This window comes from Poecile atricapillus, chromosome 14, assembly GCF_030490865.1.
Source record: "Poecile atricapillus isolate bPoeAtr1 chromosome 14, bPoeAtr1.hap1, whole genome shotgun sequence".
In the NCBI taxonomy this organism is placed as follows: Eukaryota; Metazoa; Chordata; class Aves; order Passeriformes; family Paridae; genus Poecile; species Poecile atricapillus.
Window position 1 is genome coordinate 3,516,431 of NC_081262.1, and position 26,045 is coordinate 3,542,475.

Consider the following 26,045-nt stretch of genomic DNA (forward strand, 5'->3'; position numbering starts at 1 on the left):
AGTAGAGCTAACTGCTTGGGAGGGCCATGCAATGAGAGGTGGGTGGAAATGAATGGAGGGATTTGGTTTGTCCCAGCCACCACACCATTTCCAGGCACAACCCTGCACCCCCTCTGAGCTGTGAAAACGAGCCAGTCCTGACACATCTCACAACACAAGATGTTTGCACAGGCCAAATGCCCTTAACACCTATCCCCCATCCCAGCTGCCTCTCCAGAACATAAACCAAACAGCTTCACCCACAGATTTTTAAAGTCATGGTGCCATTTGGCAAAAGAAACACAATTTACTGTGGTGTTTTGTTGGCAAACCTGAAAAAAGTACCAAAACTTCTGTTTCAAAACGAGTTTCAAGCACCAGCCTGTGTGAGGATGGCCACCATCAGCTTCCAATACCCATTCCCATCATGCTGGCTGCCCTGCTGGCACCCTGGAAGTGTGGGTACGGACAGAATCACCACCAACCTACATCAGAAGAACCTAATTTCATTCAGTAACCCAGGCATACAAAATGAAACACCATTAAAATAAAATAAAACAAACCCCATGGTTAATGACAAGCGCTTTTTAGCAGGAAGACAAACGAGGGAACAGAAAATGAGCCAGGCTAATTACAGCTCTGGCAAGTGGCTGCAGGTAATGCAGGAGGAGGAAAAGTGTGTTGGGAGCATCATCTCTGCTGTGCCTGCAGTGACAAGGCTTGGGAGCAGGAAAACTTCCCCACGTTGCTGTACAGGGATCAGGACAGCGTTCATTAGGTGACTTAATTTTCTTTAATGATGAGAATCACAACGGTTAAAGAGTTCCACCACATTGCGGCCTTTTCTAGACTGGATGGTAACAAAACAACTGCACGTTTTCAGAGGAAAAAAGAAAAAACCTGGGGGATTATTTTAGCCATTGCTGGTCGGCATCTATAGTCAACATTTCAGCTTAACCAGTGCACAAAACCCGGGTGCCAGAACACAACTCGCACACTAAAGCCACACGGCCATTCGCAGGGAACACGGCATTATGTTAGAAAGTGCAATTTTTCTTTCTTTCTTTCTCTCTCTCTCTTTTTTTTTTTTTTTAATTCTCCCCAGCAGCAGTCCCAGCGGAAAGAGCGACTTTTGTTCCCAGCACAGTAGCGAAAGGCTGATAATGGCCTCTAATCTATCCGGCTTCAAACACATGTTCAGCCCCGCTGTGCTGCCTTTGATGTCATTTTAACTAGATTCCCCAATGCCACCTCTGAACTTGGAACATTCCTTCGTTCAATGTACTGTGCCAACTCAACCAGAGGAAGCAAATTCAAAGATAAGCACTTTAATTTTATCCCAACAAAACCTTATTCAATAGATGGGGGAAAAGCAAGGAAAACCAATACCATACTTTTGTTTTCCTTTTGTCAGGTAGCTTGCTTTGAGATATTTTCAATAGATAGAGAAATAATATATATATATATATATGAAAAAAAAATTAAAGTTTTTTTACAGCACATCTACTTTTAAAATGAAACTTTCCCAAACTGTTTTTCCTTGTTTCATCATGTGATTTTCTTTAGCACTAGAAAGCTCAGCGCTGAAAAGCAACAAGGGAAGAAGAGTATTTCTATTGTTTATTTAATGATAATGGAATGAGTTTACTGTTGGGAAAATGTGGAGGCTTCCTCTCCTCCCCAAAGTGACCTGCAAGAGCCTCTGGTGAGCAGTGGTTTGGCTGTGGTTCTGCAAAAGGTGTCTTTGCCCCTCTGTAGACAGGCTTCCAACCCAAATGGGCTTTGGAAGTTTGCTTTGGAAATCATCATTGGGATCTTTTAAATTAAAAAGCTGCTAAACTTGTTTAAATATAGGAAAACTTGGGGTAATTCTGGATCACTAGCCTTGGGAAATACAGGAAACAAATACACAGCCAAACTGGTACTTTCTACCAATTACTCTTATCAAAGCACCTCTGTCACAAGACACTTTTCTCACATAAAGAAGCATGATAGGAAAATCACCAGGCATTTTGGTTAAGGGGCAGTCATCCAAGGAATAGCATTTAATCTGCAAGACTTTTTGAAGGAATAACCACTGTCCTAAACCCCTTTGTTCAGGGGATTGGCCATCCCTACTCTGGAGCAGGTTTGACTGGAATTGGGGGAGAAGGAGCATCCCTCTGGCCAAGCCCAAGGACACCGAGGGTTTCTTCCCAAGGCCTGGGGGAAGGCAAAGCTGTCTCCCAACTAAGATAAGCCAGGACACCTGATAAGAGCAGAGGAAGGAGTATTGTTCAGATGGAGCACAACACTGGGCTACAGAGGAGACGTTATCTCCCGTTTAAAATGTAAGCTCTTGAAGAAATCAAGATCGATATGGACCTAATGTGTTTTCTGCATCTGAATTGGAATATCACATGGAGATTTAATGGTTTCAGCTGCTGCCTGCTGCCTTCCTACCTCCAGTTGCCTTAACTTGCCTCAAGCATCTCTGTTGTGACAACCCCTCCCACCCACAGACTCATCTCCTCCACTTGGGAAGATGCTATCCCCAAGAAGGGTTATCTGAGACAGCAAGAGCACTTTAGGGCTGTGTTGGAAATGCTGCTGCAAGTCTGGGGCAGGCTCTGAGCAGCCCAGGGGGCAGGCAGAGCCCCGGATCCCTGACTGACCACTGACCCTGCACAGAACATCAGTGGTGAGCGACTCAGCCCCACCTGTGGCAGCGGCATTGCTGGGCCAGCGCTGCCTGGAGCCTCTCACTGTGTCCTCCCCAGACCTTGCCTCCACACAAACCAGCTAAAACAACACAGCTGCCCTGCTGATTATAAAAACAGCTTTCAGCAGAGAGGACCAGAGCTATTTTGCCTACAAGGGCAGAGGAATTCCTATGACACAGGAAGACTGAAAAATAATCAGCGGAGTGCAGGCATTTAAGAGCAATGTTTTTTAAGCCACTCAAAAAGCAAATTACACCAACAACAGGGACTGATAACATACATATAAATTCAACCCATTAAAATAATATTTACCAGTGCTTGGAAAGACATCCTGTTGAAAGTTGGCCTTTTAGGTAAGTGTGCTTGTAACATCACAGTTTTACAACCTGTTTGGTGAGCTGGCTACTCCCAAAAAATCACTCCAGCTCAGGAGCTGAGACAGGCAGAGCATCACTCAAATCTTTGCTAGAGTCTTCGCATGCAGCTACTTCCAAACCCCATGTTGCTGGGATCAATCCAACATCAAAGCTTGGAAGGGAACTGATGCAGCAAATGGTCTGTGCCTGCCTTCTCCACTGGCCTGAGCTGGCCAGCACTGAAGTTCATGCTTTGCTCTCCTGGTTTATTAGCACTCCTCAGTTAGCCAGTGTTTGCATCCCAATTGTCCAGACACATTTTCCTCTGATGGAGGGTCTGATGGAGGTTTGTGCCTTGAATCACACCCTGTACACCTGCTGTCTTGGAGCAGAAGCCAGATTTCCTCATTATTGAGCGTGACTGCTGTGTGTAAACAGCACACAGAGGGAAGAACCTAGCTCATCAGCAAACGAAGCTTTTATTGCCATTTTCCTCAGAGGAGGCCTAAATTCAAAGCACTGAGACATGTAAGTCTTGTCAAGCAGCAGGAGTCCCTTCTTTAACTTCATCTGGTTGTTCTTCATTTTTGCTGCCTTGAGCAATTCTGCAAAAATTCCTTTGAAACTCGGGAGGCAGATAGGTTCAGCAGTGCCATGTAAAATCTGAGTAAAATCTGGTGCTGGAGTTTTAAAGCATGTAATGAAGAGCAAGTGCTGAAAACAGACAGAGTCTGTGTAAGCCAAAGGTCAAGGCTGTACATCCAGAATCCCAATTTTGGATTCTGCATGCATCCAGTTTGAGAGGCATAGAAAGAAAGGTTCACCCTTATGAAGTTTAAAACTTACTAAAAATGAACCACTAGGATTGGGTTAGTTATTAGCAGAAGGCAGTGCACATATTGGTGGTAATTAAAGTCCTAGAAGGAGCCTATGGTGGGCATAGGAGGGATAAAATGCCTAAAGGAAAAAGAAGCATAGGATGGCCAGTAAGAAATTATTCTGCCTGTGAAAAAAATGGACTGTGGCTAGTGAAATAAAAATTAGGAGTGTGAAGAACTCTGGCATAAATGATCACAACTTATCACAGGTATAACCATCAGTGCAGCCCCATGAGCCTGCTGGACCAGTGGGAGAGGAAGTGCTAAAAGCTAATTAATTTTGAAGAGTTCTTACATCTGTCTCTCCTGATAACAAGAAGTTACATGACTCCTGCTTGCTTCAGAGCACTCCTCCATATAAATTGATGAATATGAAGAATTGCAGAAGGATGTGGCAGAGCAGCTGGATTTGTATCAAATGGAGCCTTTAATTAGTGGTCATCTACAGAGTTCTGTCCTGGGGGCATCCTCCTCCTCCCAGGCCCCTTTGGCCAAGGTCTGCCTCCTCCGTTTCACAACATGATGTAGATAAAGCATGAGGAGCTGGTGTCAGGGTGCAGAATGAACTCACAGCTGCTTCTACATGGTCCCAAGCCTCCGTGGAGCCAGAGATGAGCAAGCTCCTGGCTCAGGCAGGGTGACCACCACAGAGAGAGAAACCCCCTGGCCATGTTGCACACTCCCTTGTGTCACTGCATGAACTCTGGGCAGGTGGGGAGCTGTGGCAGCACCCACTAACAGCATCCATGGCACAGGCTGCAAAGTTTCTCCAACAAGGTCTGACAGCTCCTGACACTCACAGTGACACTAAACAAGCCTCTTGGAGGACTCTGTGTTTACAGCACTGCCATTAATAAAATCTCCTAATTCTGTAAACCTGTCATCTCTCGCTTGAAGAATCAAAGGGTTTCCACTCTACAGAAAGACACTTTGCATTTGCACTACTAAAAACCAGACCAAACAGTGAATATTTTTCACCAAATCCTTTCTTTTTCTATCACAGGGATGCAGTCACAACAATATCTCATAACCCTTTTTTCTTTCTTCACAGACCATCTTTAAGGAAGGCATCTCGTGGGTGAGATACAGGGTGCTGTCATCAGAGACAGAAAGGGAAAATCCATCTGGCTGGGGCTTAGCAGCACAAGTTGTGTTAAAGTGCAGTGGTCACCAAACAAACTAGAACTGGTCAGTCACCAATCCTACTGCAGAGCCATCACAGACTGAGCTGTTACCCATCTGCTGTGCTGTCTGAGCTCCTCAGGACAAGAGACACACAGAGCTCCTGGAGTGAGTCCAATGAAGGACAACAAAGGGACTGGGGTATCTCTAATGAGGACAGGCTGAGGGAACTGGGCCTGTTTAGCCTCAAGAAGAGGTGGCTGAGAAGGGACCTCATCAATGGCCATCATCTGCAGGGAGCTTTCAGAGGATGGACCAGGCTGTGCTCTGTGGTGCCCAGCAACAGGACAAGGGGCAGTGGGCAGAAACTGGTGCCCAGAAAGTTCCACCTGAACATGAGGAAGAATTTCTTCCCTCTGCAGTGACCAAGCACCGGAACAGATTGTCCAGAGAGGCTGTGGAGTCTCCCTCACTGGAGATATTTCAGAACCATCTGGACACAATTCTGTGAAATCTGCTCTAGGATGACCCTGCTTGAGAAGGGAGGTTGGGCCAAATAACCCACTGTGGTCTCTTCCAACCTGATCCATTCTGTGATTCTGAGAATTTGGCAGCATAAAATCTCAAGAGAAACACCCAGGTAAGTAGAAGGCTTTGTCTAACATTAAGAAGATGATGTATCTCAAATCAGTTACTACAAAGTCATCTTACATTACCAACTTTTGCATTTGGCTTAAGAAACATTGCAGAAACTCCAACTGAACACTGTTAACTTTAGATCACTTAGAAGTATTTTATGCTGCAAATTTTCACAAGACTGGCAAGGCTGAGTAGCCTGCATAGTGATGAAGTAACTGAAAGGAAAGTGAGAATGATCTTGACCACGGTCTATTCAGACATTCCACCCAAGCCCAGATGTGCCTCTCTCCCAGAACAAGCCAAGAGCAGCACTGCTGAGGACACATGTGGCTGTCCCCCAGGCTGGGGTTACTTACACGCTGCTGTCTGTCAGTGACATGGTGTCGGCATCGCTGGACATGCTCTGCTGCTCGCTGTCGTTGGCACTGGTGGCTGGTGCCAAAGCGTAGCCCGTGTTGACATAGTAGGGGTTAACAGGCTCTCTCCATGACCCATGCCTGTGAGGGAAAAATGAGAGTCAAGTTAGAAGGACACAGCTTTGACCATGCTCTGCATTACCAGGCAGAAGGACTCTGCCTGGAGCCCCAGCCTCAATGATGGGCCACAGAATAAGCTGTGTTCACACTATGCTGCACTGATAGAATCATGAGCAATTTGACTCCTAACTGGAAGAAAAAGGGAATTAATGGAGTAATGAAGATGATACTGTTAGAGATAAGGGGGGGAATGAGACTGTATGGAAGAAGTCCTGTTTCCACCAGGGTTTATGGAGTCTGTAGGCTAGCTGCTCAGCACTGTCACTCTATGAGCATCTAAAAGCAATACCTAGACAAATACCTTCTCTTAGTCAAAATAGGCTTCTGCTCTTCCAACAGACAGGAATGTGTAGCAGAGCTCACCCATTCTATGCTTACTTTAACATCTCTCCAACACATTTGTAGAGGGAAGGAGGTGAACAAACAGCTGTTGCTCATAGCACAGTACCTAAAGCTGACCTCCACTGTTGCGTTGAGGTACATCAGACACCTGCAAATTCCACCAGGAAGGACCACATAATCACACCAGCTTTTCCAGTGGACAGTCTCTCAGGGATCCATGAAGACTGGTTTGTACACAACCCATGCCTTGTTATTCAAGTACACATGCAGGCCAGCCTCATTCTCCTCAGCAAAAGATCAGGACGGGAGGCTGCCTGCATGAGCTAGCCTGGGAAATGAGTTCCTTGCTCAGGTAGAGACCTGATGGTGAAGCACCCTGTGAACCAAGCAGGCAAGAATGCCATCATGCTGACTCTGCCACCAGCATAGAAAAGCCACTGCTGCCAGTGTGCCTCCAGCTCTGCCACCCTGCAGGACAGATAGGCCATGCAGGCATCTTGTTCTCCTGCAAGTCATTTTGTAATGTGCCCTAAGAAGGAACAAGCTGAAATGTTCACATAAACCAAAGAGCACTTAATTCCCTGCTTTCCCTGCCTGCCCCTCTGCATGAAGAGCAGCATTTTTAAGATACCTTGAAGCTGATGAAAGCTTGGGTTTTCCAGGCTCTGAAAATCAGAGTCCTGTTTCAGTTCAGATCACAAAGCTCATCAGCATCATCCTTGATTTAGTAACTCAGTAACTGGCACCTGGTGGATGTGATTTGCAATGGGCCCTGTGCAAACATCTCCATGGAGGACACATCCCTGTTCTGCCAAGAAAAATGATTCTGGTTCTGCTGCAGTAGTTAAAGTCCTACAGACAAGAGAAAGCAGCCCCTGCCCCAATGAGTTTACATTTAGACAAGACAAGGAAAGCCATGAGAAACACACAGATGGAGGGAGCAGAGGTGAGGAAGACACCAGCAAAGGGTAAAGCTGGCAGTTTGTGTATGTCTGTATGGATTATAAACACAGGACAGGCAATGCACAAACTGGGACTGGCAGAGGGCCCATTTAAGGCAGAGGTTTTTGGATGCTGTTATCTAAAGTATGGCACATGGTGTACCAGGATGGAAGCATTACCAAAGTATTTTAAAATCAGAACTGGACAGGGTTACAGCCTTCAGCTAATGCATTGTTCACCCAGCTCCTATTCACCTGCCTATTGGGTGGTCAACACACAACCTATTTTCCTTGTAATTCAAGGGGTCCTGCATATTCACTGGTCACTAGGAAAAATCATATTGTTTCAGGTCCATTATGGGGTTGGTTAGAAACAGATTACTCTCCTACTCTCAGAAAGAGAAAACTACTCTGTGTGCCACAAACCAACCAAAACTCCAAATTATTTCTCCTTGGATGATTAAACTTAGCATAGCTGCAGAATGGTGCAAAAGGCATTTAAAACTGAACCAGCTGAGGCTTTTCATGGCTGTTTGGCCATGAAAAGGGCCAAAGAGAATGGAGCCTTGTGAGGTTTCTCCATGCTCAGGTACAATACAGAGTCAGTTGGGGCTGAGCACAGGGATGCCTTGGGATGGTCACAGACACCTTCTAGCATGTAAACTTTCTGCCAGTTGCTGCAGATGTGCACTGGAGCAAACTCATTTCTATATTCCATCAGATTTCAGAACAGCTTTCTTGGGCAAGTACTGGAAATAATTTGAACAAGTTCACCCTAAAAAGCAAGGGATAATAAGTGAAAACCTTACCAGCCCCCTTCAGCTGTTCTCCCTGTGCAGAACGGTCAGTTCTGAACATTAAAGGAGCGCTGTGCAGTGCAAACCTCCTGTCAAATCCAACATGACAGCAGTGTGATGGAGCCTGAGACAACCTCTTAAATTGAGGCAGGAATGATGGATAGCTCAGGCCTTCCCTGAGGGCAAAGAGAAGGATGATTTTTGGACAACCCAATTAAAATATAGCACCAACTTCTAGTGGACCTTTTGCCAGGACTCTCTGGAAGAGGCATGGATTATTCTAGCAGTATACTAAGAAAGCACTCAGATATACAGAATAAAATGCACAGGGCAATCCATTTCTCCTTTGTATCTGCTGATATAAAGAAAGAGCAGCAGAGAGCACCTGAAGAGGTCATTGGGTGTGAAACTGTGATGGCTGAAGGAACCAAGAGTCAGCAGATGGGTCCTGGGATGTCCCTGGCACCTCTGGAGGAGTTGGGATGCTTGGGCTCTCCCACAACACTCCCCAGCTGTGGTCTTCTCACTGAGGATGCAGATTTGGTCACAATGGCTGTATTTAACTAAAATTACACACTTAAGCATGTATACAACAGGGATTACTTCAATTTTAGCTCTGTCTCTAATACATCAATGCAAATGTAAACTTTTGGTAAGCGTAAGGAGATGGAAAGGGTATAGGATTTCAAAGCAATCATAACAGGTTACATTACTTTTGAGGAATCCATCTGTATTCAATCCTTCTCCTAATGTTCTCCCTCCCTGACAACTCTCTTCAGCTGGCTCGTATCACTATTTGAATGTTTTGTGCTGTGCCTCTGAAGAACACTTTCAACATCTATTAGGAGGAAAACATTAAAGGAACATGGAGTCTAACAAAAAAACCTGGTCACTTCTGATCTGAGAGGGGAGGCTGCTTTAAAAGAGATTCAGGCACCCTCAGAGCGATTTGAAATGTCAGCTAAAAACCTCACATACCGAGCTCTATGCACTGATAAGGGCGATAAAAGGAAAGGTGACCATTTAAAGCTAGACTTCACAAAAATTCCTGCAGCCTTCCAGAATTTTATTTCATTTTTTAAGACAGAAAGAGCAATGAGCATTTTTGAAACGAACACAGAACATTTCATACATTGCAGAAATAAAGCCACATGTCTCTTCTGCAGCTCTCAGTTGCTCAACCCTCAAAATAATCACATAGGGAACAATTATAACAGAGATCACAGCGACCTGAGTAAGTCAGCCTGACCAGCTGCCTTTTCTTTGCATAAAGCCCTCTGCTGATCACTGCACATTCTGGTAATGCTGACAAGGGCTTAAACTGCTGTAGAAAAACAGAAAGAATTGCCTTGAGGCTTCCTTCTACCTGTTCTGAGTTTATTTTGCATGTTGTCTTGGCTGCATCCCATCCGTCCCCAGAAGTCTCACTCCTCTGACCAAGCACCCAGCACTTGGGACATCAGTACCATCAGATCTTGGAGCAGAGAGGTGAGGTCCTCTTCAGTACTCCTGCTGTATGTGGAGTTCCCACTGCATCCTGAGTCCCTAAGGGCATCCTTTTCCTTCCAGCCTGGGAACCCCAGTCTCTCTCACACAGCTTCCCCTGATGGCTATTTCAATTTTAATTCAAAGATGCAAAGTCCCCAACCTTTGCCAAACATGTTACTCTGCTCTATGCAAAAATCCCAGGGTTGGTGTGCTCTGGGGAAGAATTGCATCATCTTCAAGCACCCACAGTGGGAGGAAGAGCTCACTGATCCCGCCTCCAAAGCCAAATCCGAGTGGCACTCCCTTTGGTTCTCACCAGTTATGCACCTCCTTCGCTGATGTTCTTCATCAAGCATGGGAAAAAAAACCACTAAGGCAACAAGAAAACTTCCTTGAAGATGAAAGGCCTCTAGGCAACTAATTTCTCTAGAATTTAAATTTCCACTGGAGGGAGTAAGTTGTGTAACATCCTACTGGCAGGTCTGAGAGACATGGTCTTCCCAAGCCTGAGAGCAGCTCCAGCATGGCTGGAACAGCTCCCAGTTTAACAGGGATGCTGATCAATCCATCAGTTTTCATTGCTACCCCCTTCTGCAGCTCCAGCACTAAATTTTTATGACACACTGACATTTTCTGGAAGAAATTTTTTCCTCAAAAGAATTGAAGCTGTGAGAGAATCCAAGCAGGCCTTCTCTTGCAAGGGTGCCTCACCTCCTTGACTCGGAAACTCCAAAATCCCTGGTGGCAGGGGAAGCTCCTCCAAACCCCTGCACTACCAAGGAAGCAGCTGTTTGAGACAGTATTAGCAAATCCAAGTGTGGGGGGGAAAAGAAAAATTTAAAAATTACTTACTTCCACCCAAGAAACAAAATGTCCTAGAATCACAGGTTGCTGAATCTCCAGCTGGCCACTTACTTCCAAAACTTACATCTACCAACAAGCAGGTGACTGTTACATCCTTCATGCAGTTCCACATTTCATTATCACAAGCAGTCAATCAAATTAAAAGCTGCACATGTTGGTTTATGATGTACGAGCTGAAGCAAATCCCTTCAGCATGCCTAAATAGCACGTGCTGACAAGAGTGTCCCAGCAGCAGGGTCACCTTTAAACAAGGGATTACAACAGCATCCACCGTGGAGTCCGACTTACAAGATTACATTAATCCACCACCTGAACAGAAAAGTCTGTTTCTGATCCGTGGTACCAATGACTATCACAGAAGTTGCATCATACAGCTTTTCCCAAACCATCATCATGGGAATGTTTTGGAGTTAAGAACAAAAAGCCTATGAAGATGCAAAGCTGAAAACCTTCACTCCTGACTGGATTTGATCTGTGCTAAAGATGCAAAGTCGGCTCAAGAGGTTAAAATTGGGGATTTACCTGATAATCTGACTGCAGATTGTTGGGATTGCTCCACTTAACACTCTTCCCAATTACTCTGGGTACTCAGATGCTGCTGTGCATCTCAACTTTATCACTGCCAATGTCAGGCTAATCACATGTGTTCCAGGCAAGGGCAGCTTCTTCAAAGATCACATCAATTCTGGACAAGTTAATCTGTTCTTTGAGGTCTCCAGATGGCTCTTGCCAAGAAAGTTCACTTCCAGCTCTGCAGCCAGCAAGCGCAGCGGCCCCAGAGCTCTGCAGAGCATTACAAAGGAGCCAGATCAAAGTTGTGTCTTACAAAAAAAAAGAAATCTGAAGTTTGAAAAGCAACAGCAGCCTGTCACTTGTAGGCTTAAAGATGACTTCTGCATGCTCCAGCTATCAGGGAATTTATGATTACAGTCTGGCTTTTAAAAGCTGATGAAAAAAATGACGCTCTTTAGCACTCCTTGCCTTTGCAAATCTGTATCTTCTTCCCTGGGTATTCATCCTCCCACGCCAGAGGAAGAAGGCAAATAAATAAAAATGTAACTAAAAGTACAGATAAGGGCTCTTCTCTTTTCTTCTAAGGCATTCAATTCCATTTTAGGACTACATGGAGATTACTTTATGGGGAGCTTCAGCATTTATTGTGAAGTATTAAAGCACAGTTACAAAAGCTAAATCCAAGATTTACCAGACTGAGTTTCCAGTTTCTAACTCCTTTGCATTTACCAAGGACATGTTACTTCTCAGGCAGGACTAATGTACAGAGGATGCATTAATTACAACCAGTAATTCAGATCATAGGATACAGCAAGGTGGGGGAGAATCTAGGAAGGAAGTTGAAATACAGGAAATAAAATGTTTGCCTTAGGAGGCAAATAAGGACTAGATAGGCTAAATATTGTGGCTATGCTGCCCTATCACCACCCTAACCTTCTTAGGAAAGGCTTTCAGACAACAGGATGAAACCACTGTGTTCCAAGGAAACTGCAGAACAAGTCCCTCAAGATTTCATCTGACTGTCTATCTCCAAACCAGCCCTCCCAGCTCCTCCTTCCCAATGGAGGTGAGGCTGTGCTCACTCATCACCCCAATGTAATACTGTATTTTATCCTCTAGTTACAGATTTAAATTCAAAACTGCAAAAATCTGAGTCTGACAAACAATAATAGCAAGTCTTTCCCAAAAACAATGAATCTCTTCCCTAGAACAAGACCACAAACCTCATTTATTTAATAGTTCAAAGCACAAGATACTCATTAAAATGGAAAAAAAAACCAAAACAACACAATGTCTGCACAACAATTAACTGGACAATTGGATCATCTTCCTAAAATAAAGCAAATATTGCAGAACATTCTGTTTCATATCTAACAGTAACAGGTATCTGCCTAGATTAATTTGAATATATTAGCATGAGTTTATACCATAGCATAGTAGTTTTGTTTGGTTTTTTAAATTACGACATGATTCATATGAATCCTTATCCGTCATGAAAAGCTGACAACATTAGGGACATTTTCTATAAAATATACAGGATATTTGGCTGCATTAATTGCAACTGAACAAGAGCCTCACTGCTTTAGAGCAGCCAGGCTGCATCAGCCATCCAAAAGCTGCTGTAGTGACTTCAGAAGCTACAAAAGGGCAAACCCAGCAGTGTGTGTGCATTTTGGATATCCAGGGTACACTGCTGCCACTCATGAGCCACACTCACCTCCACATCCTGACCTCTGCCAGACAATACATCACAGGAGGACAACTGTTTTTAATATTTTATTGGGACAGAATCAAGCTTGTGCAGGGTTGTGCAGAACAACCAAGCATGAAACGAGTGTGACCTGAGTCTTCATCCCTGATTTTTTGACCCTCCAAATGTGCTCTCCCTGGGCCACCAGGATCACTAGCATGGACACAGGTAGAGAGGGCTGATAAAGCAGTCTCCTCTCCCCTGCTTAAACTGAGAGCTGGGGAAAATTCAGCAAGAGGCTGATTGGCAAGAGCTCTCCACTCTGCTAATTGGCTTCTCAGACTGAAATGACATCTATGTTTAATACAAGTGATTTCATATATATACATATATATATATATGTGGTTAAGTGGATGAACACACAGAGCAGGCATTTCAGACAGCTCCTCAGTGCCAGCTCCCTGCTCTCTGCTTTCCTTGGTGATTGTCCCAGGTAAATTTGGGCTGGTGGAGAGGGGAAACACTTTGCAAAGTGCTGTGGGGATTTTTGTGCCTCTCTGCTTTTTACCCCACAGTTTTGCTTCCCTGGGAAGGCAGGCGGGGCGATGTCAAGGAGGTCCAGAGGAAACAGCTCTTCCCAGAAGGGGCCACCATGTCACAGATGGAGTAAAACAGCAGCGAACCTCTCGACGGTTCAGAGCCTCCCCTGTCATGCCAAGGCAGCGAGCAGCCGTCCCTGCCTGCAGCCCGGGGTGCTGCTCCCTCCACAGATGGAACAGGCAGCCCAAAGTCTCCCGGCATTCCAGCCCAGGCTGTGCTGACACCCACGCACCGTGGCTCCCGGCCCAGAGCAGCCCCCTCGCCCGCACCGAGAGGGCCTTCGTGGAACAAATTACTTCCAAATGCCTGGCTCTCAGGCACAGGGAAAGAGGGAAGCCCAGGTTTGTACCTGGGACTGCTCATAACATAAAGAAGGCAGCAGCTCCACTTAAAAACACCATTGCCTGCAAACTATCAAATTAATCCCAGGATTTCAACAGCTTTTCTTCATTATTTTTTGTCTCAACCAAACCACAAATTTACTTAATGACTAAACCAGGCGAGCGAGTACTTTGTTTTCCAGACAGCAGGAACATTTCTAACAGGATCCAGGTTTTCAGAACACACGCTTACCAAACGTCAGGCAAGGAGGGAGAGGTTCCATTGCTGAGATGTGTTTGATGCTTTTTTTAACTCCCCCAAACCTGCCAGTACCGTGGTTGGGGCATCTCTGAGCCCTGAGCCCGAGGAGAGGCACTGAGCGGGGTGAGGAGGAATACAATAAGAACACTGTGTTCCAGGAATGACTGAATAAAGGCAAGAGCATGCTTTTGGCCAGCAGGATTCAGCTAACTCCGTCTGCCACTTTTCTTCTCTGTCTGAAGCAACGTTGTTTGTCCACGCTTCTCTGAAATGGAAAGTATTTCCTCCTGCCTGCTTGTTCCAAGGAAAGATCTGAGGAAGCCTGGTGTAACCAGGCAGAACTGGGGATTCTCCAGTGACTTGACTCTTCTTTGCCAAAATTTCTGCTCAACAAGAAAGGGCTTACAAGAAAGAAATTATGAGCACATTTCTCTGCAAGTTCAGTAACTTAAGACCAAGGTCTGTAGAATAAGTCTTTGGATGGAAACAAAGCATCCAGCTTTGAATGACTCCAGATCATTCCCTGCCTTCTGACATACCCACAGGGCCTCTGGAGTGCTCAAAAACCTAGGACAGGGCAGGGACATCTACAGGTACATGGAGCACACTGGGGAATGGGAGGAACACTGGAATCCAAGGGCTGAATAAGACCATGGGTGCTCAGTCCTTCCTGGGACCACCAAAGCTTTTCAGGAGGGCATCAACCCCAGCACTGCAATCCATTGTTGTATTGCTTTCAGGGATAAATTTCCCAATACTTCAATCACAACAGTGGTATTGCAGATGGCTGAAATGAAAGGGGAAGATATGCAGCTCATGGGGGCTTTGTTTTATAAAGACTACTTGCAGCTTTGACATTAAACTGCTTGCCTGTACCACTGGGCCATGTAACATAAGCTGAGCTGCATGACCACAGACTTGCTAGCCTCACTTGAATTCCCCTCAAAACAATGGTATGAAACTCAATACTTGTTACCAATTCATTGCCAACAAACTTGGAATTTTAATGAAATTACAAATTTGGATGGCAGAAGAAACCAGCTGAGGTAATATTTTGAATGCCTATGAGGCACCTAACTTAGCACCTCAAAACCACTCAGCTTTGCTCACAGAGACCTTTGACAAAGCCCTCCTAATGATGAGGTGGGCAGAATTAGCAGTAATCCTGCACAAAATAAAAGACTTTATTTCACTGATTAAGGTCTGGCTTACAAGGCACATGAAGAGAAGAGGTCTGCCTCCAAGCAGAGTTGCTCGCTGGAGTTTTAACTCCTACAGAAATGATCCAAGAAACTTCCCCCATTGAACAAGAACCTTTGAGGTGAATGAACTCTGACCTCAGCTGGTAACAAAACCAAAACCATGGAGGGCTGGCAAGACCTGGCGGAGATAAAGCTGAGAGTCAAGATTTAATAGTGCTCCCAGAGGGGAGATTCAGCTGATTAGAAACATCCTAATCTTCTCTCTCAGTGTATATTAAAGGTCAAGAAGAGGGATCAGATATTGGCAGCACATGAAAAAACAACTCAGTCGAGCAAAAGACCTTCACAAAGACGTTTCATACCTTCACATTAAAAATTCCTGTAAAGTCTTATTTAACTTTACTTCCCTCTAGGGAACACATTCAAGTTTAAAGTCAAGAGACCATTTGATTGGGATAGAAAAGAAGTACCCCTGCAGAAGACTTCTGCCTCCAAACAGTACTTTATAATGAGCAGGAGCTCATAAGCATCAGCTGACTGCAACCATGACAGATAAGCAGGTCTCAGAAGTACAGCACCACAAAACAGAGCTTCTCTAGCAGTGCTCTGGAGTCTCACAGGCTCCCCAAATGGGGTCATTAAAGGATACTTGTTGGATCATGTTAACAAACGGCAGGCTATATCAACAACAACATACTGGCAAGCTGCAAAAAGCTTTTAAACTTGCTGTATTATTTATTGCTCAGCTCCAAAGAGATGTCAGCATCACAACAAAAGTATAAATCCTAACTCAGTCTCCCGGTCTCTACTGGGAACTCGTAATCTGACTTTCCCTTCACAGCTGAAGCTGACCTGGCCAATATAATGCAGGGGCTGGGGCAAGAGGAGGGTGGACTGAGTCATGTTGTCCTTCTGACAAGGTCTATTAGAGGTTGACAGCAATGACAAATCCTCAGAAGAACTGTAATAACCACCAGAAGGAATGTAAAACATAGAAACTGCATCTAAGGGAGACAGATACTGTTAAAAAGGGTATTTCCTTTTCTAGAGATACTTTATTTCTTTTTTAAGACTTTAGCAGACTAGCAGGAAACAACTTGCTGTTGTCCCTGGAAAATAGGCATACAGAGGGAAGACAGTCTTGTGAAGCTGGACAAACAGCCCTCCTTTTAAACAGAGATTAAAGGAACTTTTCCTTAGATGGTGAGCATGAAGTATTCTTTCATAGTCCTAGTTTTGGGACCGTCACCAAACCTTGCTTCTCCAGCCAGACCTGGAAGCCAAACCATCAATCGCTGCATCAAGGTCACACAAAGTCATACATAAAACAGAAGAAGGAAGTCAGTGGATTCAGTTTCCCATTTCTCATGGCTGTTCTTTTACAAATGGATCTAAATTTGGTGTCTGACTGGAAAACCAAGAGCAAAGAATTTCAGAGCAGTGAGAAAGATGGAGACCAGCATCCAAAGGGAGCCAGGGCAGGTGTGTCAGTGATCCCTGTTTACTGGGAATTCCTTGACTGTAACTCCAAGGTTGTGTGCTGGGCATGCTCTGCTGCTGAGGGTGACACATCTCCAGAGGCACTCTAAATAATCCAAGGTGCAAGAACCAGTTCACCTCATTGAAACATGTATTAAAATGTAGAGAAAATCAGCTGAAGGAGGTGGGGAGGGGGAAAAAATTAAAATAAAATAGTTGCTCATAGGCAAATTACACAGGAGCTCACAGGGTCATTCCTGGGACACAGCAATACCAAAGGGTGCAGCTGAACTCCAGACCTGGGGGGAGGAGAGACACCTTTAACTCTTTGGGAGGTTGATACATGTGGTCCATCCCCTTATGAGGTTTGGCCACTGCTCGGGCAAATCCCGTGCTTGTTTTTCCTGGGGGCACTTCACAGCAAGTTAAACTTGACTTCAAGAACTGTGCTGGGGTTTGTTGTTATTTTTGCCTTCAAGTTTTTTTTCTGTTTTGGTTCTTATCCACTGGAACAGGCAGATATATGGACTTTTACCTTTATTACACAAATTCCACAGTATCTTTTCATCTGGTATGCATTATTGTGGTATATATATGAAGTACCATGTCCACTCCAAGTGCTAGAAAAGAGCTGTTTGAAGCCTTGTTCCATTCCTATTTATCTTTATACAATTAAAACCAGTTGACACCTCCACATAGGAAGAATAAGTGACAATGCAAGCAATGTGCTTTTTGTTCTAAACAAATTAACCACTGTTCAGATAAAAGATGACTGTATTTGGTTTTTACCTCAGTTTCTTAAAGACACAAGGCTAGATGAGCAAACTGTGTTCCACTGATGCCTTTTTAATCTCTCCAGAAATTCTGAGTACAAGGTACTTGCTGACACCCAACCAAATTCAACAGGGGAGGGAGGCCCCAGAGACGCTGATAATTAGTGAAAATGGGAAAGTGTGGAGAGACTCTTAAGTGCTCTGAATAACTGATCTCAGCAGAAAACCTACATGGAAATAAGATCTTACAATCACTTCAAATGCTCCAGCTCCAGCTGACAGCCCCCCAGATGCTGAATCCAGCATAGGACCATTGCAAAAGCCACATTCTTAGCCCCAGAGGTGAGACATAGTTTAATTCTGCATTTTGGATGGCAGTGGGCCCACAATCACCCCCAGTTGACATAATGTGTTTCTGACACCATTTTCTTCTTCTGTAGCAGGAGCAGAGCACTGCAGCTTGTCTGACCCACTGCCACATTGCAATCATCCCATGTGCCATAACCAGAAATGAAATTCCACAGATGAAGGGAAAGGTTGTTTTCTGTGTATGGCCTGGAGCACAAGAGCTGTGAAACACTGGAGCCCATCTGTGTGACACAAACCCACCATCTGTTACTGAGCACATATGGGCCACACCATACAGAGAGAATTTCACTGACCAGGTAGGTACTACAGGAATGCATCACTGCTCTAGATGTTTTCTCCTCAAGACAGCAGGGAAAAGCCATCTATAAGTAGGAAAAAATGTATCTTATGCTCAAAACGTATCTCTTTTGCTCATGTATCACTTATCATCTCTCGGCAGAACTTCATTGGCTCAGGACACAGGATAAATGGATTAATAACCTTATTTTTCCCCCTTTTTGTACTTTTACATCACCCAAATCTCATGTTGAGTGCAGCATTACTCACTTTATTGGAGATTCCTCTTGACAATTTCCACAAGTATATCTTGTATTTATTTGTGCTGCTATTCTGGAGGAAGGAAAAGCCATTATTCTAATGAACAAAAAACCAACTGCAATGCTGAAATTGTCACAACTTTCTCAAGATGTGGGCGTTCAATTTGAAATGCTCTGGACCTAACACTCAGTGTTTTGAAAGACTTCTGCCTTGATGCATGCTCAGCACATCAGCAAGTCTGATCTGGGTCTCAAGCAGCAGGAGAAAGCTGAGGCTCACACAATGACTCTCTCCCAGGGAGAAGAGCTGTCTTCCAGCACTGCTCTGGCAAAAGCCAGCACAGAAGGACCTCTGTTTTCATGTTTGCATCTTCTGTCTCTTCTAGTACAGGGCCTTTCAATGACACAAGAGGCAATGCAGATGCCCTGTGCACTTTCCTTCCCACCTGCTCTGCTGGCTCCTCTGGCTCAACCCACCCCATGCATGGAAAAAGCAAAAAGGCTGAAGTACAGGCAGCTTCAGCTGCAGCATCCAAAAGCTCTGGGAGGCATTGGAAAATCCCTTTCCAGTTCCAATACCCTGTACACTTTGTCTCTTGATAGTTCTTGACATCACCTGCTCACCGTTGGAGGAACTCCCCCTCTTCACCTCCTCCCTGTCACTGCACAAAAAGCCTTTTTTTTGGTGAGTTCCTTTTCTGGAGGCTGTGAGAAGAGAGCTGGCTCCCCTAACAATGAGTGCTGAAGGCTCCACGATCAGCAGCAGCAGGAATTGCAGTTTCCTGTCTCTGAAGTCCTAGCCATGAGCTCTGTCACACTTTTCAGGTACTGTGACTGCCAAAATTTTAAACCATGTTCTATAGAGCATGTGCCATTTCACAAGCTTATAACTCAGTCATATTGAACAGATTCTCACATGGATGGCAAAACACATGTTCAAGCTGCCAGTATCCCTCCCACCTCCAGCAACCCACTTGCCAAACCCCTGCTTCAAAGTGGGAAAACTGGAAGGTTATCAATGTAAAATAAATTGTAAGACTCTGACATGAACAAAACAACGTAATTTCCTCCCTCTCTGTTTTTACTAAAATTTGCCAAAATAATTCAGCCTGAGGCAGAATCTCAGTGTGGAAGAACACCAAACAACACAGTCTGATAAAGATACGAGCAACTACAACAAAGTTTTATATAATGGGGAATGTTGGGCAACCATGACTACAGCCACCGCTGCCAGCTCTGCCTATAGCATAAATGAGCAATATTATAACATCCCCATTAATCCCCTCTCCAAAACTACGAGTGAGTCTGGAATATGACTCATAATATCCTTGGCACACATTTTTATCACAAAGTTGATGAAAGCACCCGTCCCTGAACCCATGTATGAAAACTGTAGATAAATTAATCAAAACTTGCAGGAGCTTGTGGCACCAATGTCTGTGTGAGCCTGCACATTTGCAGCTGCAGCAGTGGAACTCCGGTGTGACATGATGTGACAGCAAAGTGACACTGCTGCCAACCTTTGCTGCTGGTACCTTGTCACATCCAGGGAAGAGAAGACAGCATTTGCCAGTGTTTTTTATTCTAGGAGTGACCTTCCTGGGCTGTGTGTACATCTACAGTGTGATGTAAAACTCACACTGCAAATAAGACAAAAGAAGCTTCTCTGTTGTGTGTGTGTACGTTTTTAACGCCCAATGGCATCATCTCCTCACTTGAGATGATAACAGATGTCTGTGTATTCTGCAGATGCATTTGCAACTTTTAACAAATAATAAAGGAATTTATGAATTCCACTGTTGGTGACTTGGTGACATGGATTCCCCATGTGCACGATCACTTTCCTGCAAGCAGTAGGGTGACTGCCTGCTGGGATTGCCTACCTCAGTCCAGGTGAGCAGTCAGAGTAAATTATCACACTGCTTTATCCAGAAGAAGGAAGAGGACTTCCCCAAGCAGCTATTTCCTGACACTAACCTTCCAAACCCTCCTTCTCCCCGTAGGCTGTATTATCTGGGAAAAGTTAGGGAACTTTGGAGCAAAGAAATATCTGCACAATTCCTTTGACTGGGGCCAAGGCCAGGAGACGAGAAGGCCATGCATGTCTGCATGAAGCTGACCCTGGAGTGTACAAGAATAATCCTCTTCTACTGCTGGAAATGCAGTTGCACTCAAAAAAATGATTTGGGGATTTTGTTTTCTGCTGCAAACAGAGGAGAAAGAGGGGCACAAGAGCTCTCAACTACTTGGGCTCCATTTTTGGGGAGAATGCAACTGATGAGGAAGACTTCTGTCCTGCTGGTAGTTTAGAGCAAGTTCAAAAAGTGACAAAACTCTGACCTTCAGTGAAAATGTGGTAAGAATCCAGGAGACTGAATATACCCCCAGAACTGTGTCTGCTCAGCTCCTCACCTTAGAGAGAAGACATTTCTATCAGTCCTAAAGAGGAACCAAGGACCATGATTCCATCAGCAGGAGAGGATGTGTTGGAGATCATCAGACCCTAGAAAATCCAATCCTGATCAACAACACTTTCCCAAATGACAAGAACTAGCAGGCCAAGGTCACCTGTCTGGCTGAAATTCAGCCCAGGAGGGCTGTCTGAACAGCAATTAGAGACAGGGCTCCTCAAACAGAAGTCTGAAACGTGTGGAACTTTTAGTTCTAGAGCAAGAAAAGATTTTGACCCAGTTTCAGATTTTAAGTCCATCTCCTAAACAAAAGCAGTTGAAGTTTAAATGAGCCAATTCTGCAGATCATTATGTTGCTATTACACAATTCCTTCTAATCCCTGAAGTGTGGAAGATGTGCCAACGCCAGCCCAGGCACAACTTTGTCATTTCAGCTGGACTTCCATCCTTTCCACTAACATTCTGTTAAACCATTCTTGATGAATGCCAAACATGAAAATCTCCCAAATATTTATTGTAATTTCTTTGGCCACACTATCACAAGTGCCTAAATTCCCCTTCTCAGTTGGAGAGGTATCTAGACCAGAGGTCTCCAAATCTTTCAGCCAAATAAACATCACAAAGGCTCACGAGCCCTATGAGTAGTAAGGGAGAGATTGTTTGTGCTACAAAAGGAACAAAAATGACCAGCCATCCCCCGCTGGCTATTCTCCTCCCCTAAGAACTTGGTCTAATCCCCTCTACCCTAGAGTCCTTAAAAAACAATGTGCCAAGGAAAGGGAATAACTGCTCTGCATACTGATTCCCTGCAGCTTGGACATAGCTTGTGGAGGACCACTGCCAGCCAACTGCTCAGAGCAGCCCCCTCTGAGATGCTGTACTAAGGGAGAGGTTGCTTTTCATCCCTCTGTCTTAGGGACTGCCCAAAGAAACCCGTGGGGATGGCTGCAGCCCTCCTGGGATCCAGCAACAGCAGAGCACTTCCCACATCATCTTTGTGTCTCCTAAGCCCAGCAGGTAAAAGGACTGTGAGACAGTCCAAGAAACAACCTGGCCTCATCCAAACGTTCTGGGGAGAGAAGGATGCACTCCAAGGAGAACATTTCTATTTCTCTTCCAGTGGCTGCTGCCACAGCACCCTTTAGGTGAGGAGGGTACACACACTCGCTGATGTGTCACATGGGGAGCGAGTGCCCGAGGAACCAAGGGAAACGGGGAGATGAGCCAGAAACACGGGCTTATGGCCACCCCTGTGTGCTCCTGTGTGCCAAGGCCAAAGCTGGAAGCACTGCTGTATCTAAAAGAAGCCACAGTCAAGAGGGTAACATTATAAACCTGTAAAAATAAAGTTTTACTGCTGCTGACTAGCTGGGACATGCAGAACATGTGTTGCAGGGAACATAGCATGATTTTATTAGCAAACACAAAGCCATTCATGCCGAGTGGCCCAAGTGGGGTGGGTTGAATTAAGAGAACAATAGCAGTTCATCAGATGGCCCTTTCTTTCACATATGTGTTCAACTTACTGCGCTAGCAAATACTTAAAGCGGCTTGGAAATACATTTCCATTCAAAGAGACTCACATTATTAACACATTAGATTGAAACCAAATTAATTGAGAACGTAACCTATTCCTGATGCATTAAATGACTAAATGTAAACCATCAGGCAACCTCCTCCTTTTGAAAACTCACTTTGTGATCAAGGGAGTATTTGGCTGATTTAGCCCAAGCCAGCACTTTGCAGCTCTCCTGAGACTGCATGGGATGGTCTTTCAGCAGTGAAGCCGGTGAGTGCTGCATCACTGCCCGAGTGTGTGGGTCACAGCAGAGCTGTGCGGCCCTCGAGGTGTCCAGGGGAAGATGTGCTCAGGCTCAGGCCAATGTGAAAGGAAAAAACCCACTCTGTTGCATCAGAAGCTGATGCTAACCACATTTCCAATTTGATCATGGATTCAGTTCCCCAAATGCAAAACCAATAGACACCAAAGAGGAAAAGTGGAAACTGCTGCCTAGGGAAGCTTGCCATGATGTGCTGGCTGGAAGTGAGCTGGGATCAAATCCTGCTGTAGCTGGGCTGGGGTTGAGCACAGCAAGGCAGCCTGCAGGGAAGGCAAGGCAAGGCTGGCTTTGGCTTCCCTGTTCAGAGCTGCCTGCTGGCCGAGCTGCCTCCCTCCCTGCCTCCTCTCCAGCTCTCCTCCAGTACCCAGTATTTGTGCTGCTCACTCAGGCCAGGGTGGGAGGGATGAGGAGGGCTGGGACAAGCCTGGAGATGGGATTGGGAAGGACAGACTTCAGAAGTGACAGCAGGCTCTGGCTCTGACTGTCCTGCAATGTGCACTCCTGCAATGACAAGCATCTAGAGTTGACTCAGTCTTGTTTTATGCCCATTTTTAAGACTTGTGTTTGGCAAAAAAACAAGGTAGATGACTAGAAATGCTGCTGGTTTAGCAACAACCTGCCTACTTAAATTACAGATTAGCTACAGGACACCAGTACAAATGATAAGGCACAACCTTTGTCAAAGAATTCCTAATCTTCTCCAAGATTAGATTTTTGTTCCTCTAAACTGCCAGCTAGACTGCAGGCGGCCAGGCCCACAAACACAAATTAATTACATCAGCTGTAATTCACACCTCTGGATGTGTTTTTAAAGTGCTTTTTCATAAGGCAGTTGGGGGGAAAAATCTAGTAGTGTATCATACTGAACTATAGGTTTCTGCTGTGAAAGGAGCACAACATGGGTTAGAGTTAGGGTTTCTACCCCACCACGTCAATTCAAGCAGATATAATTTATTTCAGTGCAGGACTGTGTCCATCAACTTGCAGAGTCCAACCAGACACCTCTAAGATCTGTAACAGCAGCAATAAAACAGCCATTAAGAGAGCTGAGCTCATCATCATCAGTCTGTAGCCCAGAATTCAGCCCCTGCCACACACAAGGGCTCAGAGACAGGAGCTTCCCAGCCACTGCTGAGGGATGTCCCTGCCCTCCATTCCATCACACCACAGGAAAGCTGAAATGCCATGCCACAAAGGAAGATGCTGTTCCTCCAGGGCTGGAAAACCCCCACTCTAACACAAATCCTAACATTTCCCCTCTTCAACTGAGCGAGCAGGGGCCTCCAAACACCAGCACTGCGCAAACAACACAGGAGAAGTGTTTTGGCTGTGGCAACCATTCAGTACGACCTTGAGGTGAGGGACACAGAGCTGCTGGTGAGTCTGTGGAGAGCCAGCTCGGTGTCCTGGGGCACCCAGCGGTGACAGACCTGTGTGCAGGGCAAAGCCAGGTAACTGCACTGTCCTTCCCACCACCCAGCACCCTGCAGGGACACTGGGAAACACTTGGTCAATCTTACATTAGTGCAAGGACAATGTTATTTCCCTATAATTCACTAGAAATAAACTGTAGAGCGGTTTGGTTTACTCAGAGAAGAATTCCCCATGGCACAGGGTGATAGCTGAACAAGGATGAGACCCAACCATGCCCGAGAAGTTTGGGTTAGTCCTGCTGTGACAATATCCAAAGGGAAAACCCCATGCTTCCGTCCTCTCCCTGATTCCTTCCTGCTCCTCCAACCTGGGGACTACAGACAGAGAAAACCACCAGCAGCCCAGTGATGGATGGGCAAAACTTTGATGAGTATCAGATGATCAGCATCCGGAGGCTGATGGGGAGATAGTGGTCCCAAGCTCATCCTGCTGGAATGGCATGTGAGAAATGCTCGTGGCTTTCTGCTTCCCAGCAAAAAGGGTGGCAGGGGCAGGATGGGGTAGGGGAGCACAGGTTTTAGGCTTTTTTTTGGTGCAGTATTCCTACGGTGACCACACACTGCACAAGAACAACTTCCAATCCAATTAGAAAATGAAAAAAAGCCAACCAAACACTAAGAACTAATTGCTTAAGATAAAAACACCTTATCTCCCAAATGATTTCCCTGACCTTTTGATGCATGGCAATTCTACTCTGAATAAAAACGTGAACTATTTACTCAGGGTGGGATTTTCATGAGGGCCTGTAGGTGTGTCAAGGCAAGGTCAGTAAGGAGAGAGGATTTTTTTTTTTAATTTTAGTTTTTTATTTAAGGCAAACAGCTACTGCTTGGAAAAGCTAGCAAGGAAATGTCCAAGCCCTCAGATTACCCTCCCGGTCTACAAAAGAAGTAAGAAACTGAAAGTCAAACAGAGGCTGAGAGCAAATGTTCCAAGTTAAATACATTAATCAATTAGATAATTGGAGTGAAAATGCTGCTCAGTGCCCCTGAAAAGGCCAGGAGACATTAGCAAGGGGAGACATGACAAAGCAGCAGAGGACAGCTATCCTCCATGGACGTAACTGAGGCTATGTGGTGCTGAAGCACTAAGACATGTCAGAAAACAAATATTCTTTCTTCAGTTTGGCATTTTTACAATCAAGCAACTTTCCAGGCTTAACATCAGAGGCATCTCCTGGGCCTCCATGAGAATCAGAGCTGCTCCTTGGTGCTTATGCCCCAGAAATGCAGTTTGCAACAGCCAGGTGGGTCCCCATGCTCTGCTTCCTCCAGACCTTCCAAAAGTGAGCTGCTTTTGACACGGGGGTTTGTTTGGGATGGTAAAACCCACCACATGTGCAGGGATTCTGCAGCACCAAGCCTCAGCAAGGATGGTGACCACCTCCGCCAATAGACCCTGCCTATGGACCATCACAGCTACATCATGGTGCTGATGCAAAACCAAACTCTTTCTTTGCATAGCCTGGAAAGAATCCCAGCAATTTCAACGGCAGGGCATTCTCCCTGCTTGCCATCTCCTGTGGATTTTCAGCACAGTTCCTTGAGGCTGCCAAATGCCAGCAGCTCCATACACTGCATGAGAGAGTTATTCCAAACATTTTCAGCCAGTGTTGTTGTGTGCTGAGGTAGAGCTGGGCATGAAGAAAGCATTCATTGAGTTAACTCTGTTTTACTCGGCAAGTGGAACAAATTTCATCACCCCCTACAAGTCCATTCTGTTTTCTATTTATACCGCAGCCATTTGCTGCAGGACTCAGGAGCAGCAGGAACAGGTGATGTAATGCACTGTACAAACAGCATTCTGTTCATACAGTGGGAAAATAAAGTGCATTCTCTTGGTTTCTTTGATCACACTTAAAACAATCAGATTAGAAGGCATAGATAACCCAATACATGCTGGAGATGAAAGGACTCTGGAGAAATAAATCACCCAAAGTTAGATATTAAGCAAGATTTCTCTCTCAACAAT

General features: G+C 45.1%; 1 protein-coding gene across 4 annotated transcripts in view; it reads right to left on the minus strand.

The window, feature by feature from the left end:
- Positions 1 to 26,045, minus strand: part of AXIN1 (axin 1) — an 82,198-nt gene that overhangs the window by 25,349 nt on the left and 30,804 nt on the right. For all 4 annotated transcript variants that reach the window (XM_058849422.1, XM_058849424.1, XM_058849421.1 and 1 more), the window contains one exon: positions 6,033 to 6,173. In XM_058849422.1, coding sequence (XP_058705405.1) covers positions 6,033 to 6,173 — 141 coding nt within the window. The remainder of the gene's footprint in view (positions 1 to 6,032; positions 6,174 to 26,045) is intronic.